Genomic DNA, 19,621 nt, shown 5'->3' on the forward strand with positions numbered 1-19,621 from the left:
TTGGTAATAAAGATAAGTTTCTTCTGAATTCTGTGTTAATTGCGACTTTACTCTTTTATGATAAATGAACTGTTATGATTTTTGCATTTGCTACGGTTGAATACATGTGAACTGGGTTAATCTTGATGTGTGAAGTAACCAAAAGTAATAAATGTTTGCTTAAAGACCGCTTTAACTAGATCAAACTAGTAATAAGTGATTCAATCTGTAATAAGCGCGATAAGGGTATTCTGATCTGCGCGGATCTGGCGTAGTGCGAGGCTGCAGAACGGCGCGCAAGCCCCAAACCATATCCAAGACATCCCCAGGGTGCGGAAACCTGGTTCCAGCACCCTCCCCTGCTACCTCAGGTGAGACCTCAGTCCACGCTTCACGGGCTATTGCCGAAAGGGCCGGTAGCTGCGGGATTTGTTTGGCTAAATAATTCTTCCGAACCTATGTTAGGCCCCATTAAGCCAACACTATTAAAGAATTAAAACAATATGAGAAAAATAAATAATAACAATGATACATAAAAAGAACACACATAAACCATTCACACCATTATTTACACTAGAAAACAATAAATTTATTATTATCTTATGGTTTAAAAGTAGTCATTCTTCATTTAAATCAGTCAAGTCAGCCAACATCTTGGATGAACTAAGTGAGCTCTCCATTCAACTTAGACACATTACAATGGAGAATTACCAAGATTTTTAATGGTTTTGTCACATGTAATCCATGGGCCACCAAAACCATGTTCCTGAAACTACCTCTGTGGATCTAACAATTTTGACTCTTTCATTGAGTCAAGTTTACTGTAACATTTCCCACTTTAAATTTGACTAGGAAAATCAGATGATCTCCTCTCCTATCACCTAAGTCTACTCGAATAATTTAACAAAAATTGTATGCATACCTAATAAATTCTTAGAGTACTATGCCCATATACATGTAATTTGCAAATTTCATCTCCAAAGTATGTATATATATATATATATTTATATTTATTTATTGAACGAAGAGGTTGGAAATTAAAAATAGTAGGAGATTTTGATCAGAAAGGAAAATCAGACCATTTGAACAGGTTTCGAACTTGAGACCATCTATCGTCATGTATCAAATCATCGTCAAGGGTTTGGATGGCAGAACAAAATGCCTGCAGTTGTCTGCACCCCACCTCGCGGTCTCGGATCTGAAGGACAGGCTCTTCGATCTGATTAAAGTCCCTCCGCAGTTTCAGAGGCTCGTTACGGGCACCCGCCAGATCGCCGATGACGCCCTTCTGGTCGCCGCCCGCGACGGCCTGTACCCACAAGTCCATCTCCTCCTCCGCCTGAGAGGGGGCAAAGGGGGTTTCGGCTCTCTTCTGAGGGGTGCCGCCACCAAGGCCGGCCAGAAGAAGTCCAGCAATTTCGATGCATGCCGCGACATGAGCGGAAGGAGGCTCCGCCAAGTGAACGCCGAGAAGAAACTGGAGGAGTGGAAGGCGGACGCGCAGGAGAGGCAGCTCGAGAAGATTGCGGAGGATTATCTGAAGAAGCAGGCGAAGAATCTGAAGAAGAGTGACCCTCGCACCGACGAGGGCGCCAGGGATGTGGAGAAGTACAGGACCGAAGCTTCCAGGGCCATGGAGGCCGTCGAGTCCGCGGTCAAAGATGGACTGCAGGAGGCCCTCAAGCTTCAACAGAATGGGAAGAGGAAGAAGATCGAAGATCCACAACCTGTCGTCGCCAAGCGAGCTAAATCATGGATCCGAGACAAACTGTACAGACAAGAAATCAGTCCAGACCTGCAAATCCAAACCTATGATGCGGCCGTGTGGAGGGAGAGAACCCTGAACGCAGACGATTTACAAGGTATTATTACTGTGGTAAGGGCAATTTCGTCTTCTCCTTCCTACATACCCAATCTTGCCCAAGATGCACCCGCAGGGTTAATGCAAAGAACTGGATTGGGCATCCCACCCACGGCAGGTTATCAGTTGCCCAGATCTGCCATTAAATCACCAGATCAGACACCCAGTAGAACAGGGAGCCTTAAAAGAACCCAGATCTGTGGACATGCAACCATCCAGAAGGGCTCAAACCCTACAGAAGCGGACTTTACACAACTCCTTTTGAAACCACCAGAAGGAAGAAGTTACTGCTTAAGATTATGGAGGGGCAGTAGCATCCTAGAACTATGGAACAGAATACAAACCCTTCTTGGCATCCCTGAACAAGGGCAACATCTGTTCTACAAGGGGCGCAGCCTATAGGACCACTACACTCTCTAGGAATACAATATAACCACAGATTCAACAATCATAATAAACCTTCGTCTGAGAGGAGGATGCTCTGGATCCAGTTCAAAGAATAAAGGCTCCTTCAAGGACGCGGTGAAAGGCAAAGGGGAAAACATTCAACTTAAACCAGCACCATCACCAGAGCTACCAGGTCCCTATATTGTGGAACAAACATTGGAATCTCCAACGATCCAAGTAACTTCGCCGAAGGTAACCAATCTACACACTGACCTAGCCACACGTGCTGTTATATGTAGATTTAATGGTTTCTGGCCAAAATCAGATGCACTGCATCACTGGATCCTCTCAACATGGTCACCTGACTGTGAAATTCACCTATGTTCAAAGGGTTTCTTCATAGTTGGCTTTACAACAGAACAAGAACGTGAAAATATTATCAATCAGGGGCCTTGGTTCTGGGGCAAGGCTGGCCTCTTCATCACCCCCTGGTTTCCCGAATTTGATGCAAATACTATGAAAGTATCAACAGTTCCTGTTTGGGTGAGGCTTCACAACCTCCCTCTCCACTTCTGGCACTACGAAGTTTTATCAGCCATTGGAAATTATTTGGGGAAATTCCTTAAAGTAGATGGAGAAAGAGTTAGCCAAGGAATATTCACCTATGCTAGAATATGTGTAGAAGTGGACCTAAGTCTGGGACTACCGGATCACATTACATTGAACTATAACAACACACAGAGGATACAACCGCTTGATTATGAAAATACAGCATTCAGGTGCTTAAGATGCATGCAAACAGGGCACCTCCAAAACACCTGCCCACTGGGAAAGAAGGACCCTAAAGAGAACAAGAAACAACAAAAAAAGCCAAAAGGATGGCAGCACACCGATTGGAGGGAAAAAGAGGATATGCAGACAGAACCTACAGGGAACCAAACAAAACCTGATACACAAATGGAACAGGAATATACACAGGAAGGAAATGCCCCAGACACACAAATGGGGCCTGCCAATATGAAACAGCAACAAGAAATACAGTTGGAAGTAAGTGGCATCAAACGAACTCATGGATCTGAAGGCTCGGAATCTGACAAGGAACAACAAATAAATACAACGGAAAATCAGCTGGGTATCACTGCACCCAACTCCAACTTTGATGGCTGGCGAAGGGTGGAGAAGAAGAAGGGAAGGAAAGCATAGGCCCGCCGACATTTATTTTTTATTATTTTTTGTAATCTCTGTTTCGCTGGAGAACACAGGGATAGTCATCTGCATATGCTTAAGCATCTACAAAAAGTAATTTTTTCATATGAATAAAATTACGATTTTTTTCTACGGGAAAAAATATATATATATATATATATTTATTTATATATATTTATATATATTTCCAACAATTATCCTTCCATTTGCTAATGTTTGCAAACCTTCTCAAATCATGTGCTCTCTTCATAATATCTCACTTATAAGGTTACTTCTCACCTTGCTGAACCTATATTTCCTCTTATAGAATCTTCAAGTATGCTTTTCAAACCCTAATTGATATTCTCTATGTAAGCTTCAACCTTGACATATAATGTTACGCATTTGTAACCATCACCTCTTTCTACAGACCATGATCCCTTGGTTATGATAACAATTGTTAGAGAAAAAAACAATATGAGAGAAAAAAATGATAACAATCATACATAACAAGGATACACATAAACCAACACACCATGATTTACCCTAAAAATATTCAATCGGGGAAAAACAAACCAATGGTGGATTTATTATTATCTTTTTTCTTAAAAGAATTCATGCCTTGACTTAAAATAGTCAATCCAGACAACATCATGGCCCAGCCAAGTGAGCCCTCGAGTTTAACTCAAGAAAATTACAATGGATAATCCTTTGTTATGCTCTCTTACTCCCACATCCAAGTTGATCTTCTCTACTATGGAACAAGATATAATTGAATAGAATGGAACCACTTTTCTTTCTAGTTACTCGATTATAAGATAGACTGACAATGAACTAGTGGTTAAGTTTGACTCTTTCAACTCTCATTTAGAGTTACAACTTTGACCCTGCTATAGTATTATTCATATTATTCACATGGAATCATCTCAAATTATAGTGGGTCAATTATGATAGTTCAACTTTTAAGACACAACTTTTCATATGAATTCCTATTGACATATTTCTTACACCATTGGAAAGGTCTCTGAGTGTAGTATATATTCATAAGATCCAAAATTTAACAAGGTAATTTTGAATGCCATAAAACATGATTTAAAGCCTCAAAATGGCCCCATAAGGTCTTGGACCACAATTTTCCAAACAAGGTCTCACTAATAAAATTGATCTTATACATTAATTTCTCCAATTTTTTCACTTTGAATGCATTGAGATAGGTAACAAATTATATAGTGATCTAATCCTTATCATAACTTCCCATTTTTGGAAGATTTTGATCCATAAAATATTTATTCAATGAGATGACAAAATTTTCCCTCTAACTTCTCCCTAGAGTATTATTTTTCTTTACCTAGAAGCTATCATTTCAACCTAATTTGAAAAAGTTCATGTTGTGCTTGTCTTTTATTTTTGGACCTCTTCTAAAAAATTATATCTTTTTTCAACTCTTCTTGGGTATCTAGGGTTATAACCTCTATGGAAGGTAGGAATTTCTTCTCTCCCTAATCTTGTATGGAAGGCTCATGGAGTTTGAGATTTTCGACATTCACCATCGAGTACATGTGCATTTATGGGGTAGGTTTAATCTATATTAATTTTCTCCCACCTTTTCTAGTATCTTGAAAGAAGCATATCAGAAAGCCTTGATTGTCTTACAAGGACCTTGTAGCCTCTCCTTATTAAATTGTAGCTATATTCTATTAGCCCCATTGAATCACATTTTTTTTTTGTGTTGATCATGCCTCTATAACTTCTTCAACGTCTCTTGTACTTGCAAATGGATATGCTTATTTTTTCAACAAAAGTTTCTATCCTTAAGGAATCCCCTATGATATTCTCCCTCTGTCACACGGAAACTGTCAGGGGTGCGGACACGACTGACCTTCCTAGAAGTCTACGACATTCTAATGACAAACAAGACAAAATGGAGTGATCTTTCTCTAAATACACCTTTTACAACATGAAAACTACAAGTGTTTAGGCTTACCTTATTCCAAAACGCTGTTGTTGAAGTCCGTTCTTGACGATCCGGATGAGCTCCTCCTTCAAGTCAATTCCTGCAACCACAAACAATCAAACAATTACCAAGCACTTGCATTTCATATAATAAAACATATATTCAACATGCAGACCAAGGAACACATGAAATAACTCATTAACATAAGCTATTGAGAGAAATAAACCAGTTTGTATTAATAACGAAACAAAGAAACTCTTACAACCTGGCCTTGGTGTTGTGCAAGTTCCTCCCAGGGTCCATCAAGGGTTTTCCTCTACTTTGACAAAGCTCACCCTCTCCCAAGTAGAATCAAGTGAAGACAATCTCTCCTCACAAAGGCTCTAATGGAAGACCTAAATCCTGCAGCATTTACCCAAAGAAAATGTATAGCTCCAACCTCTCCTCCTTCTGGCTCAATGCCTTTATTTATAGTGCTGTAAAGAGGTTATTCAGGTCCACTATCAATGGGATCATCCCCCTCTATGGGTGGGATAGCTCCCTTATTGATGGGATAAGCTCCCTCTTAATAGAGATACATGAACCAACTGGAGGCGCATCCATTTCATCAAACCGACCTCTAGAATGTTCTAGAAGTAACCACAAGTAACTTTTTTAAGATAAAACTTGCGCATTTTGCCTTTTACAGAGGGACGCACCTGTCCCTTAATATACAGAGCGTCCATGGACGCCGATTTTGTGAACATGACCAGCGTCCCCGCAGGTAAGGCTAGAGAGAACCTGCGACCCCAGAGATAAACATGATTTTTACAAGACTTTCTCTCTTCTTTGAGTTTGAGATGGATAACAGAGGCATGAGACTTGCCTAAGAGGGTAGCATGACTGTTGATTTGAGCCATACTAACTGTAAGTAGTCAAGGTGACATTTTTTAGTGTAACAGATTGCCCCCTAAAGTGCGAAGCCTGGAATAGAATAGGGTTTTGTAATTCTAGGAAGGGTGAAGCGCTTTATCATTTCAAGGATTGCCTTGTGGATGACCCGGTTGGAACCTGCAATTTTCAACACAAAATACATGGATAAGAATATATCATCACTGAGGTAGGCATTCCCATACTCAGATTCAAAACTTTAACTAATGGACTAACTATTCTGATACAGGAATGATCTTGCAATACATCATTTTATAGACTTTTGTAGACACAGTATGGACGCAGCCATCTGTTTATGATTAGTCTACATAGACAATGAATACAAAACTCCTCGCAGCCTGGATGATAGAAACTAGATCCAGGGTCTTCACTTCTACTTCCCGAATTGGTACGATTCTAGCCATGTGATTAAATGATTCGATGTCGAACATGGCAGAAACCACTTGATTACCAGTCAATGATGTAAACTGTTAACAAGCGTGAGAGAAACCACCAGTAATGTCAATGGTCCTCAAAGTACCAAGCACAACCCGTGAAATGTGAATAGATGTTTTGATGTCGAACACTTCACGGAATCCTTTGATCGAAAGTCAATGATGTAAACTGACGTCAAAGGCGAGAAACCTGCCATTGATGCATGCAGACTTCAAGGTACTGTCGATTCCTAAGTCATCTTTCTAGATAATGTGTCGATGTCGATAGAAAGCGACCCGTTGCAGGCAAGCCCACAACACGAAATCATTGTTCAAGTTGAAGAAATGTTGCTGTAAGGACTGACTCAGGGATGGTCAAATGGATGACAAGTATTTTGCAGATGAAAGTTTTACTTGCAGACCTCTTGAACACATAACGACACAGCAGATGGTTTGGTGACGAATAACTCAAAGCTGATCCCTGAACCCAGTTAAAGATTTTCAAAGTGATTTAGTCAACTGTGAGGTAAAAGATTTCCCAACCCAGGTGAATGAAAAGTGTCGTGTTCAAGAGCGGTAATAAAGTTTCTTCTGAGGCAAAAGGTGACAAATAGGTTCATTCTTCTCTTTTTTCCCCCACCATTTCTGGCAAGTACCTCTTTATTTTTAACAAGCTTGAGGAGGATAACATATGCTTGATTATAAGCTCATCCTTCGGACGAGTCCAACCTAGTTTAAATTCGAACCCTAGGAAGGAGTGGTTCGTTCCTGTTTGTAATTGAACAGGTCCTTTACTGTAAAAGTTTAACGAGCCCAGTATAGGAGAAACTCGGCGTTTTTCATTTTTAGAGAGTCTGAAAAACTTAAGGAAACTCCACGTTGAACTTTTTCGTATGTTTGTGTCCCTCAAGCCCGAAAAAGTATAAAATAATACCTGGGGGAACCGCTTGATCTTGCGACCAAGGAGTACTTTCATAATAGTGTCGTTAATCTGAAAAGTAAAAAGCGATCAAGGACACGTCGTTTTAGTTCCTTATCGAGTTTGAAACGACAAAAACCCGGCAATCTTTTCCTGATTTTGCGGTCAAAAAAGAGCTAAAAGGGGACCGTCTTTTAATTCCGTTTTAACGAGTGAAAAAGAAACACTCGGCAATCTTTTCATGTTTTTAAGAGTCAGAAAAGGGCTTAAAAGATGACTCTGAAATTTTGTTTGTGAAAAATTACAATTTCCCTTGAAATCCCGTTGTCCTGCACAAAAGTGACACATTACTCATACCTGTTTAAAGTAGGCAAAAATTCATTTGAAAACATCTTTTCATAGTAAAAAATGAACTAATTCATCCAAAAAACCTATAAAAAGACCTTTTACCATGTCATTTTTACCGTTTCACTGTTGAGGTTGAAAAAGGAGCTTTTGACAAGAAACTTCCCGTGGTTGCTGCGGAAAATCTGACCGTCGGAATCGAACGCCGCTTCACTGAGGTATTTTACACATCCCACTCTTCATTTTTATCCGTTTAGATTTTTGTTTTTGGTCTCTGTTTCATTTTTTGGGGGGGTTTTGGGTTCAAAATGCGCCCCTCGGCGGACGCAGGTGCCCTTCGGGTGACCTGCGTCCCCCGACTTTTTCTCACACGGGAAAAAGGTCGGGGGACGCAGGCCGCCTTCAGGCGAGCTGCGTCCGGACGCCCTGTGCTACAAAGCCGGGGTGCGTCTTCCGCAAAGGGCGCATTTAAAACCCCAACTCTCTCAAAAAACCACCAAAATTGCTCAAATTAATTTCTAATTGACTCTTTTGATGCACAGGGCCCAAAACATGTTAGACTGGAGAGAGAGAGAGCACGTAGAAGACGATGAAGCTGCGATTAACCACCAACCCTCTCTGGATGCCTTAAGAACATGTGGATTGTACAAATATTGGACCATACCGGGCATGAGGGGCCAGGTAAGATTTTTGGAATGGCTGGTTGAGCGATGGAACGTTCAGGATCAATGTTTTTACATTGGAGGGCACCAGCTCGAGATAGAGCCCTCGGATGTATACTTTCTCACTGGCTTGCCAAACAGAGGTGAGCAACTCAACCTTGCGGGGACCAGGCCGGGTGGCCAATCCCTTGATGATCTCCGCGAGGAGTGGTGCAGACCAGGGACTCACCATAAAAAAGGCGTAGAGATAAAGCACATCGCTCTGGCGGAACTTAGAGTTATTGCATTTACGGTCACCAGGATTTGTGGCGCGGCCGCCTTGCACATTGCCTCCGGGTCCCAAATGCGGATGGCAGTTGACTGTTACCAAGGCACCATCTTCAACTGGTGCGAAGCTGTGTCGGCTCATATGAAGAGCCAACTAACCAAGGCAAAGAACGGACGACTAAAGACTTTTGGATATGGGCCTCTAGTCGTGAGCTTTGCCTTGGAGAGAGTTCCTATGCTGATCCCTCAGCAACTCACTGTTGATGACTTGGGTCCTCGGGAGCCAAAGCTTATTCGATGGGTAGCGGTGATGGCCCGGCATCCTGACGAGGGTGCTGCAGTGGTTCGATTCTCAGACAGTTACTTCGACTGGCTAGAGGGCCAGCTTTTTGTGATACAAGACTTTCCATATGCCGGAATGGATTTCAGAGGTGATCCGGACATGGTTCTTCCACAGGGAGAACAATGGGATGACAGAGGTACTTTCATTTTCACAAGTTTTCTAATTATGTATTTTTTATTTTTCATATATATCGTCTCAAAGTAACAGTAAAATTTTAAAAATGCAGATGTTGGACCACAGCGTCCAGCCAATCTCCGGCCTTACGACAGACGACATCCAGCTGCACCGGCACCGGCCCCACAGGACGCGGCTGCGGAAGTACTAGCTGATTTGGAGCATGATCTAGAGCGTCTCACGGCAGATATACCTGAGACTGCTATGGACGATATTCCTATGAGGCTTCAGCGCTTCGTAGTTGCAGTCCCTGGACCGTTTAGGAGATTTTTGCGTAAGGTAGCGCGCGCAGTGGTGTCGTACCGAGAGCACCACCAGTGATTGACTAGTCACTTTTGTAGTCACATGTGACATTTTTGACTTTTTGTACTGTCATTTTGCCGATCATAAGGTGTGTTAAACCTATGATCGAAGACGATGTATATATTTTTGGACACACTTCTATCTATATCTATATATCACTATTACCGGCTTATCTTGTTTAACATGTATGATGAAATGTCTTTTAAATTTACTTGCATGATTATTATAAATGTCTGTCCAACACTCGAGAAGCAATTGCATCTGCTAATGTATTCAAAGACCTTGGAATATGTTGATATTCAATGTAATCAAATTCACGTTCCAAGAGACGCACTCTCAAAAACAACCTTAATAACACAGGATTTCTAATGGCATAAACTCTATTAAGCTGTAATACAACAAGTTCAGAATCTAACCTCACTATCAAACGTCGAATTCCAAATGAAATAGATTCGGATAATAATTCAACCACTGCACTGTATTCTGCAATGTTATTCGTTGTTTGACCGAGGCTTACCCCATGCATAGAAACTAACTCGTCAGAGGGCGAATAGATAACCCAAGCTGCGGAAGAGATATTCCGTGTACTACGACAAGCACCATCAGCAAATCCAATGTATGTTTGGAGAGGCGTCGACATCTACAATATCAAGAGTAAAACCAAGATGAGCCAAAATAATGACGAAAAAACACACTTGCTAAGCTAAGCACACTGACTAAACTAACACACTTGCTAGCTAGAAAGGAAATCTAACCTATCTAAAAAATTTCTCCATCCATCATTTTAAGCATAATACCTCTTTAGGTAAAGTCCATTTCTGGGTTTGCCCAAAGAGTCCCCATCAAAATCAACTAACTCATAAGCCCCTTTTGCTAGCTTTCGCTTTACAATGTAGGGCCCATGCCACATGGGAACGAATTTTCCAGCACCTAGCTTATCGTTTGCTTGATCATATAATAGTACTAGGTCTCCTTCTGAAAAACTTCGAGGAGTTACATTTTTATCGTACTGAGCTTTCATTCGTTTCGCGTGAGTCTCGATAGCTAAAGTAGCGTCACGTCGAGTCTCATCTAATTTAGCCAAGTATAACAACCGTTTCTCCTCTTCGGAAGTAGCTGGAAGTAATTCGACAGCCATTTGAAGTGATGGGATTTCGCACTCAATAGGTAACACAGCTTCTAAGCCATAAACTAGCTGAAAAGGGGTGAAACCTGTTGAATTTTTCACTGAAGTTCGATATGCCCATAGCGCCGAAAATAACATGTTATGCCAATTCGTTCGATGGATACCAATGATCCGTCGAATCATGACGACTAGAACTTTGTTGATTGACTCAACCAAACCGTTGGCTTGCGGATAATAAGGTGTAGAGCTATCGTGGCGCAAACCAAGCTGGCTTGTAAGCTCAGTCATCATGACATTTCGAAAATGGCTTCCATGGTCCGTAATGATTGCTTGTGGGACACCAAACCTAGTTATGATATGATTGAATACGAAAAGTGCAGCTGTCTTGCCGCTTGCGTCGAATGTAGGCATCGCCTCGGCCCACTTAGTAAAATAATCAACCGCAAGGATGATATACGCATGCCCCCCGGCCGAGTGAGGGTTACAAGTAATAAAGTCAATGCCCCATTTGGCGAATGGACCAGCGGCAATTATAGGGTGGAGAGGAGCAGGTGGAGCGCGCATCTTGCGATCAAACACTTGACAGTTGTGGCATTTTCTGACGGCAAGGATACAATCTTTAAACATAGACGGCCAGAAATAGCCAGCGCGCAACACCTTCTGAGCTGTGGCATACCCAGACATATGACCGCCACATGCTCCAGAGTGACAATCATTCAAAACTCTCTCAGCCTCATCGTGAGTTAAACAACGTCGAAAAACTAAGTCTGCCCCCAAGCGATAAAGTGTATCTCCAATAATTCTGTATTGCTGGGATTGAAACCGAATTTTTCGACGGTTTTCCTTGGAAGCTTCAGGCCGAAAGGTTTGGGTTTGGAGATAGATGATTATATCCCCATACCACGGATCTACAGTGCTAATAAGAAACAAAGATTCGTCCGCAATGGACTCCTCTGCCACAGTCTCTGTGTCAGCACTCGGGAAATCACACATCAATTCCGCAAAGACTAAAGATTTCTTAGACTTGGACTTCTCGAACTCCAAGTCGAACTCTTGCAGGATGACGATCCATTTAGAGTACTTGCCCCCTAGCAGTTGTTTTGTCAAGATATAAATCATAGGGTTGCAATCCGAAATAACAGTAGTTTTGCGGAGAAGAATGTAGTGACGAAAACGCTGGACAGCTTGAACGGCTGCCAGGGCCAATTTCTCCACATGTGAATATTTTAACTCAGTTGGATTTAAGGTTCTGCTAAGGTAATATATCACATGCTCTGCGTTGAATTCATCTTCTTGAACTAACACCATTCCAATGGTGGAATGCGAAGCTGCGAGGTATAAGAAGTAGTCCTGGTTGTAGTTGGGAGGATGCAATAACGGTGCATGGGTCAACGCGTGTTTCAGTGCATCAAAAGATTGTTGAGCAATCTCGTCCCAAAAGAATTGTACGTTCTGTTTCAACAACCGTGTAAAACCTTTAGTGACCTCGGCGTAGTTAGGGATGAATCGGCGTAAAAAGTTCGCTTTCCCTTGCAAACTTTGGAGTTGGCGCAAACTCGAAGGAGGAGGCAATTGGATGATAGCCTCGACTTTCGAGGGATCGACGCGAATGCCGGTTTTGGAAACAACAAATCCCAGCAATCGACCTGTTTCTATACAGAAAACACACTTGTGGGGATTCAACCGAATTCGATAATGCCTACACCTCATAAAGATTGCTCGTAGGTGGACAAGGTGATCAGCTCGTTGTAAAGAATGAGCAGGCAAATCATCGAGATAGGGTTGCACAATGTGCTTGATGTCATGAAATGCATAAGACATGGCCCGTTGAAAAGTAGCACCGGCATTCTTAAGGCCAAAAGGTAATTTGCAATAAGCAAATGTCCCCCATGGACAAATGAATGCCGTTTTTGGTTGATCGGCAGGTAGAATATTGATTTGATTATAACCTGAGAAACCATCCATGAAGGAAAACATCTCACTTCCGGCACAATCATCAATAATTTGATCGATATAAGGCGTAGGATAGTTGTCTTTTGGACAAGCTCGATTGATATCCCTATAATCGATACAGATTCTTATTGTTCCTTGTTTTTTATTGACGGGAACAATATTCGATACCCAATCCGTTAACGGGATCGGATAAATGAAACCTGCTTTCAACAGCTTTTCGACTTCGGCTTTGATTGCAGCTGCTTTTCGAGGGTGAATCTGACGCAACCGTTGCCGAATGGGTTTAGCATCCGGGTAGGTTTTGATTTCATGAACAACAATGGCAGGATCGATTCCTGGCATTTCTTCGTAGGACCAGGCAAACACGTCGCGGAATTCTTGGAATAGGGCCTTGTAAGTTTGGATTTCTTCTTCAGTACATGCGGCACCTATATGAATGTTTTCCTCGATTCCGGGCTTCACTGAAATATCAATGGGAATAGTACGAGAAATATTCCCTAAATTCAGCTCTGAATCAGAATGTTTCGTTGGATCCTGAGCGTCTTTGACATATTCAGCGGTAAAGATAGATGAAAAATCATTTTCAAATGCATCGCCCTTAGGTAAAAACGAAGATCTGTGATGGAGATCTTCCCATGGTAGATCATCTACACTTAGGATTTCGCGAAGTTGTTCGTCAGATGACACTTCTTCGGGAAACGTTATCCGTTCTAAGGGTGAGGTGAAAAGTGACTCTTCACTGACCACATTCATTTGGTCGGTTGAATGAAAGTCGGTAAAAGACATAAGAGCTTCATAAGCAATCTCATACGGACTCAACGGCATAACATCACCGAGTGAGTCTAGCTCAGAGTCAGAGGGAACATACCAAGGATCATCATAAATAATGTTTTCTGACGTGATCATATGAATTGTTGCAACTGAAGGGTCTGCATTGAGTGGAGGGAGAGGAAAAGTTCCCAGTAAACCGGAATCCTTAACTAAACCTACACCAATGTCCCTATAAGGGATTGTCGTTTTGCCAACATGCTGGATAGTTTCTGAAGAGGTTGGGTCGGATGAAAAGTATGTCAGCTGATCAATAGTCACGATCTTACCGTTATGTGGAAACTTAATGACTCTGAAGACCGATGAAACAACCGCTGTCATAGCATATGACCAACTTCGACCCAAAAGAAGGTTGTAGTCTAGAGGGGCATCAACCACTTCCACATCCAGACTAACGGTTTTACCTTCGACCCCTATAGGCAATTCTTGTAGAATACCAAACGGACGGAACCCACGGCCATCAAAGGCCTTAAGGATGGTGGGGGATTGGTTCAACGAAGGAGAACCAAGCGATCTCCAACATTGAATCGACATAATACACGTAGAAGCTCCCTCATCAATCACAGTCCGATGAATAGGCCTGTTTTTGACTATCACTGGAATTTGGAAAGCCATTTGATGGGGGAGACGCGGTGTACTACTTTCTAGATCAAAGATCATTAGGTTCGGGTCCTGAACATCGACAGCTCCAATAGCCGACAAAAGCAATTTTCGTTGCGCTGGACATGATTGCAGCACTTCGAGTGCCGACATTGCTGAAGGTGAAACAGCTAAGTCTTCAACAATGTTGTAATTCTGGGCTGCTCTCGCATGTGGATTGAAAGCAGACCTTCGAAGTACACCCTTGGCGGGCGGCTTAATCACTAAGTCTGGGTTAGGTTTTTCGATCTGTAGTGGATCGGAACCAGGAGTTGAGGTTGATGGGTTAGAGTGAGAAGATTCTGCTTCTTTACCATCAACAGGAGCCTTACTACCATAATCTTGCGATCGAGTCGCAATCCTGACATGAGACATCATCAAAATGGGTTCTTCACTGGCATTCGAAGAAGAACCTATCATCTTATTTTCCTGCTCGGGAAATGGATTCTTTAACACAGCAGGAGTCGGAGAACCTTTGACTATTTTCACTACCTCGGCCCGATGAGGGCAGTCTCTCGTAAAATGATCTTCTTCACAAATAAGACAAGGATAACGAGGTTTGCGCTTTTCGTCATTGGTTTCCGACTTTTCCGTTTTCTCCTTTGGAGCCTTGTCTGCTTTAGCCTTCTTCTTTCCTTTCTTCTTTCCACCGTTTTTGGATTTGGCCGTAGATGACTCTACAGCGTGAATGTCGGCGGTAAGTTCAGGAGGAGAAGACTCTCCTGTCGGAGAATCAGGCAAAGTGATAATTGGAGTATTGGAGGTCTTGGAAGACTTCTTCTTACTCTTCGTAGTCACGATACCGATCATACCATCAGCGGCATGAGATCCCGAAGGAGCAGCAGCGATTTGGTTTGACTTTGGAAGATCCGGAATTTTCTCGTGTAACGTACCCGACTGAGTGTAAACTAAGTCAAGGTATTGTGCCTGAGCAATGACTTGCTCCTCAGTAACTACGCCGGCCTTAGCTACATCTTCAGTAATTCTTGGTAATAATGATTTTACAAACCATTCAGCTAAGATTTGGTCCGGGATAAAAACTTTCACTAATCTCCTTCGACGTCTCCACTCATGGATGTGATCAGAAATGTACGTGGATGTCGATTGTTTTAGCGAAGTTAATAATTCTGTACCATTATCGTATCTGACTGGTAACTGAAAATGAGTTAAGAATGAAGTAGCTAACTGGCTAAAGTTGTAAAAAGAAGCCCGTGGTAACTCAATGTACCACTTGGCTGCGAGACCAATGAGTGTACGCTGGAAAAGACGTAAGCGGATAGAATCATCTGAGATGGAATTTGATGCACACCAGAGGTGGTAAGTCATCACGTGATTAGACGGATCCTCTCCAGACTTACCTTCGAACTTGGGTATATCGCTGGGCAACTTATTTGGCATTGGCGGCCAGAACGGAAGATATTGAATTGGATCGTTCGTTAGGCGCGTCAAGTCGGGTAAATCTAAAGTTGCAATAAATGGTAACTGCCGGTTAGGATCTCTGAAACTCTGAGTCACAATACCAGCCCCAGGAGGAGGATATCCAGGATAACTAGGAACAGGATTCGCATTGGGGATATTATATCCTCCTGGAAAACCAGGATTAACCGGACCGTACTGGGGTTGTTGAGGTGGTTGATAATTGTACCCAGGATACGGTTGATACTGGTAAACCGGTTGTTGGGCAGCTTGCCCAGGTTGATACTGTCCCTGGTACGGAGGTTGAACAAATTGAGGTTGAGTAGTAACAACCGTACTTGTACCAGGTTGGCCTGCAGGCATCTGGACTGTGGTTTGAACCGTGGGTCCAGACAACGGTACAGATGTCTGAGGAGTGGTTACAGGGACAGTAGAAACCGGAGCTGCCGATACTCCAGAAGTAAGCATGGTAGATGAAGCGGTAGTTGCTGCAGCCGTGTGAGGAGGAGTACTAGGTGCAATTGGCGGCTGAGTAACTACGGAAGTTACAGGGGTCTGAACACTTGACTGGACAGGTTGCGGTTGCTGGGGTGGACCAGGAACTGCAGGTTGTCCTGCTTGAGGTACCGACTGTATACTTGGTTGCGACATCTGTTGACCCTGTGACGGATCCCATGTTAACATTCCAGGGTATTGACTCGTAACAGGTTGAGGATACTGAGATCCATAGCCGTATTGAGGATAGGGTTGATAACTGTAAGGTGCAGTCCCATATGATTGCCCTTGAGGTGGTTGATAACCTTGACCAGGGTATTGACCCGTAGGTTGATAACCTTGAGGTAAATACGAATACTGGGGTTGACCTTGACCTTGAGGTTGGTATCCTTGAGGTTGATACCCTTGGGGTTGATACCCTTGGGGTTGCCATCCTTGAGGTTGCCATCCTTGAGGTTGATACTGATACTGAGGTTGACTTTGGGGTACATATTGAGGCTGGGGTTGATACCCTTGGGGTTGCCCCCCAGTCACAAATGAAGTACCTTGAGGTTGCCCCCCAGGCATTAACGAAGGTTGCCCCCCAGGCGGTAATTGGCCACCTTGAGGTTGGTTAATGGGAGTTGAACCTGACATCATATAAACGTCACCTATACTCAATGGTACATTACCACTGTTTCCAACTAATAACCCATGATCAACAGGTTGAGGACCCGCAAAAGTACCAGAAAGTGATTGATACCCAGTAGGAACAGAAGGACCGCCATGTAAAAATGATTCAGGACTTTGTGAAAACACAGATGACTGACCAGACATATTTACAGGAGAATGAATTCCTCTAGGTGGAACCGGAGTACGAGGTGTAGAAAAACCTACTGAGTTGTCTAAAAAATTGGTTAATGCAAGGTACCAAGATTCACTTCTAGGAGGACTGTAAAAGATGGATTCACGCTCCCTTAGATCAAGGGTAATTAGATCTTCAGAATCAGAAACGCCTATTTCTTCCTCTGGAACAAGTTCTTCTATAGCAATTAATCCAACAGGAAGATTTTCGGTGATAATTCTTTCTATTCTTGGTGAATCAGGAACACTAGGAGTTGGAGTAACAGGTTCAGAAATTTCAGGTTCTTCGCCTGTTTCACTGGCAGATGAAAAACTACCAGCAAGCTCGGAAACTGTAACAGCTTCGGGATTGTAACCTGTTTCTAATCTTTGGTAATCTGGATGAACTACCAAAGAAGATTCTCCTTCTTCAGGTGAACCTACTCTACTGCCACTAGGAGGAGTTACAAGGACCTTTAAACCCTCTAAATAACTGGGGTCGTCTCGAGGAGGTGAACCCCTAAGTTCACGGGATCTTCTCAACAATTCGGCCACAGATACAACTTCAGGAGACTGGCCCGCAATACGACGGGACCTTCTCGGTAATTCCGCCACAATTAAAGATTTTAACTACAACACACGAAAACAAAGTAAAAAATTTCAAATCAAACCACCTAAAGTCTTCTAAAGAACCAATCAAATTTGAAGCACACGCCTAAATAATCTAGAGCGTCAAACCACACACAAACAGTAGTCTTCCGGACCAAAAACGCTAGTTGGTGATTAGGCCCAACCTCGCAGGATTCAGTACAGAAATAGTGGGTGGAACAGTTACCCCGGCAACCTGCTTAATGAATAGACTGGACCAAGTTCCTCCACTTTAACCGTCTCGAAGTGAAGCGAACCCCCCAGAAAATCCAAGTGAGTATAACCGACGTCTGCTCCAGGTACAGTGGGACCTTCCCTCCACCATCACCTTGGGTAGAATCCTAGATATTATGGCCACTAAGGTTACCAATCACAACAATTACACCTGGGGGAACAGTCTAAACTCCAACAGCACGCAAGGGCAGAGTAGCAAGCTCCAATCCCCTTACCGGCTCCTTGACAACAATCCAAGGTTTACCGATAAGTGACCCCTGGCTCCTCGACAATGGTTAATCCGAGGTTTACCGTTTGTAATACGTACTGTCTGGCGTCGTTCCCAACGAGGGAGGAATGATCCCCTCACTGGTTCGGACACGAGCTCGTGTTTCTCCTTTAAGAGGAGCTTTCCCAGAATGTAACTGAAACAATTGGATTTGTTCTACTCAAGATAGACTATCTGTTTGGTTTTGTAGTCTTGGAGAGTTAAGTACTCACCTACTCCAAGACCCTAGCCTAAGCTATGTTGGTGCTTCAGAGCCCTAGAAAAATAAAGATTACTAGATTGATTTTAATTTAAGCGTTACTTTTAAGGTTGTTTCTTAAGTCAAAAGGTGATGGAAGTGAAACTAGTGGTGTGTTGACTCGACTCGAAACCACTACAAAATGCACCTAAAATGATTTATCCACTACTTTACTTTTTCGATGAATTGCTTAACTAAAAAGTTGAGAGAATGCAATCTTTATAAAAGCAACTTCTTAATTGAAGACAATCAAAGAAACAATTCGTTTTTCTTTTCCAAGCATAAAAACATAACTTCTCTTTACATACACGAAAAAACTCTTTTCTTCTTTTGAAAACAAAAAGCTACTTGAAACAAGACTTTTTAAGAAGATGTTTTTGTATTTTCCTTTTAATAAAGCAAGTAAATCTAATGTAACCAAAAAATCAATCTTAACAACTCTTAAAATCTATGAAAATGCACTCATAAGCAAACTAAAAGCAAATTTACTCTAAGCAATCTTAAACGAGGTCAAAACTAACAATAATTATTTCTAAGGTGTTTTACTTGATTATAATCAAATCAAGGACTAGCTTATTGCAGAACCAAAAACTAGTCAAAACAAAATTCTAATCTTTTTGTCCTTTTTGAAAATGGAAATCAAAACTTTAAAAACAAGCAAAGCGAAATTTGACCCAAAACAACTCAAATGACAAGTTGCTCAAACAAGGAGACTTTATGACAGGCTCAACTTCTAAGAAGGTTGACTAACCAGAGATATCTAAGGCTGGAACAACTTTCTAAGCTCAAAGTTACTACAAAGCCTTTCCAAAAATCAAACCCTAGGTCTAAACTTCGTTGAAAACCACTAAAACACTCAAAGCTCACAAAACCAGTTCAGGTAAGAATTCTTGACAGGGTACTAAAGGATCTGGGCAGAAAACACTAAGAAAAAACAAAATCTAAAAGTAATTTAAGGCAAAAATGGAATTTTCTTAACTTTTACAGGAAGACGCAGGCCACCCGTTGTCACAGGTGCGGCCCCGCACTGTGCAGTTCGACAACAGCGCGTCCAAGGACGCACTGTGCAACACACATAGACTGCGTCCTTCTGGAAAAAGGAAGAAAAACTAAAGCCAACTAAATCTAAAGCTAAGCCACCCAAATACTAATTCGCACAGTCAAAAACCAGAAAATAAAAATGATTTTCTCAAAGCAAAGTTCATATAAAGGAAAAGACTCTCTCATTAATG

The 19,621-nt window shown here is 42.2% G+C and overlaps 1 protein-coding gene across 1 annotated transcript; it reads left to right on the plus strand.

Annotated features, from left to right (window-relative positions):
- Positions 1-1,096: 1,096 nt before the first annotated feature.
- On the plus strand, positions 1,097-2,242 carry LOC149232614 (uncharacterized). Its single transcript, XM_089381955.1, has one exon. It carries the CDS (start codon positions 1,097-1,099, stop codon positions 2,240-2,242), a length of 1,146 nt encoding a protein of 381 aa, XP_089238081.1.
- The last annotated feature ends 17,379 nt before the right edge of the window (positions 2,243-19,621 follow it).

The sequence above is a fragment of the Pinus tabuliformis genome, chromosome J, assembly GCF_031772625.1.
Source record: "Pinus tabuliformis cultivar Carrire ecotype Pingquan chromosome J, CPIR1, whole genome shotgun sequence".
Lineage (NCBI taxonomy): Eukaryota > Viridiplantae > Streptophyta > Pinopsida > Pinales > Pinaceae > Pinus > Pinus tabuliformis.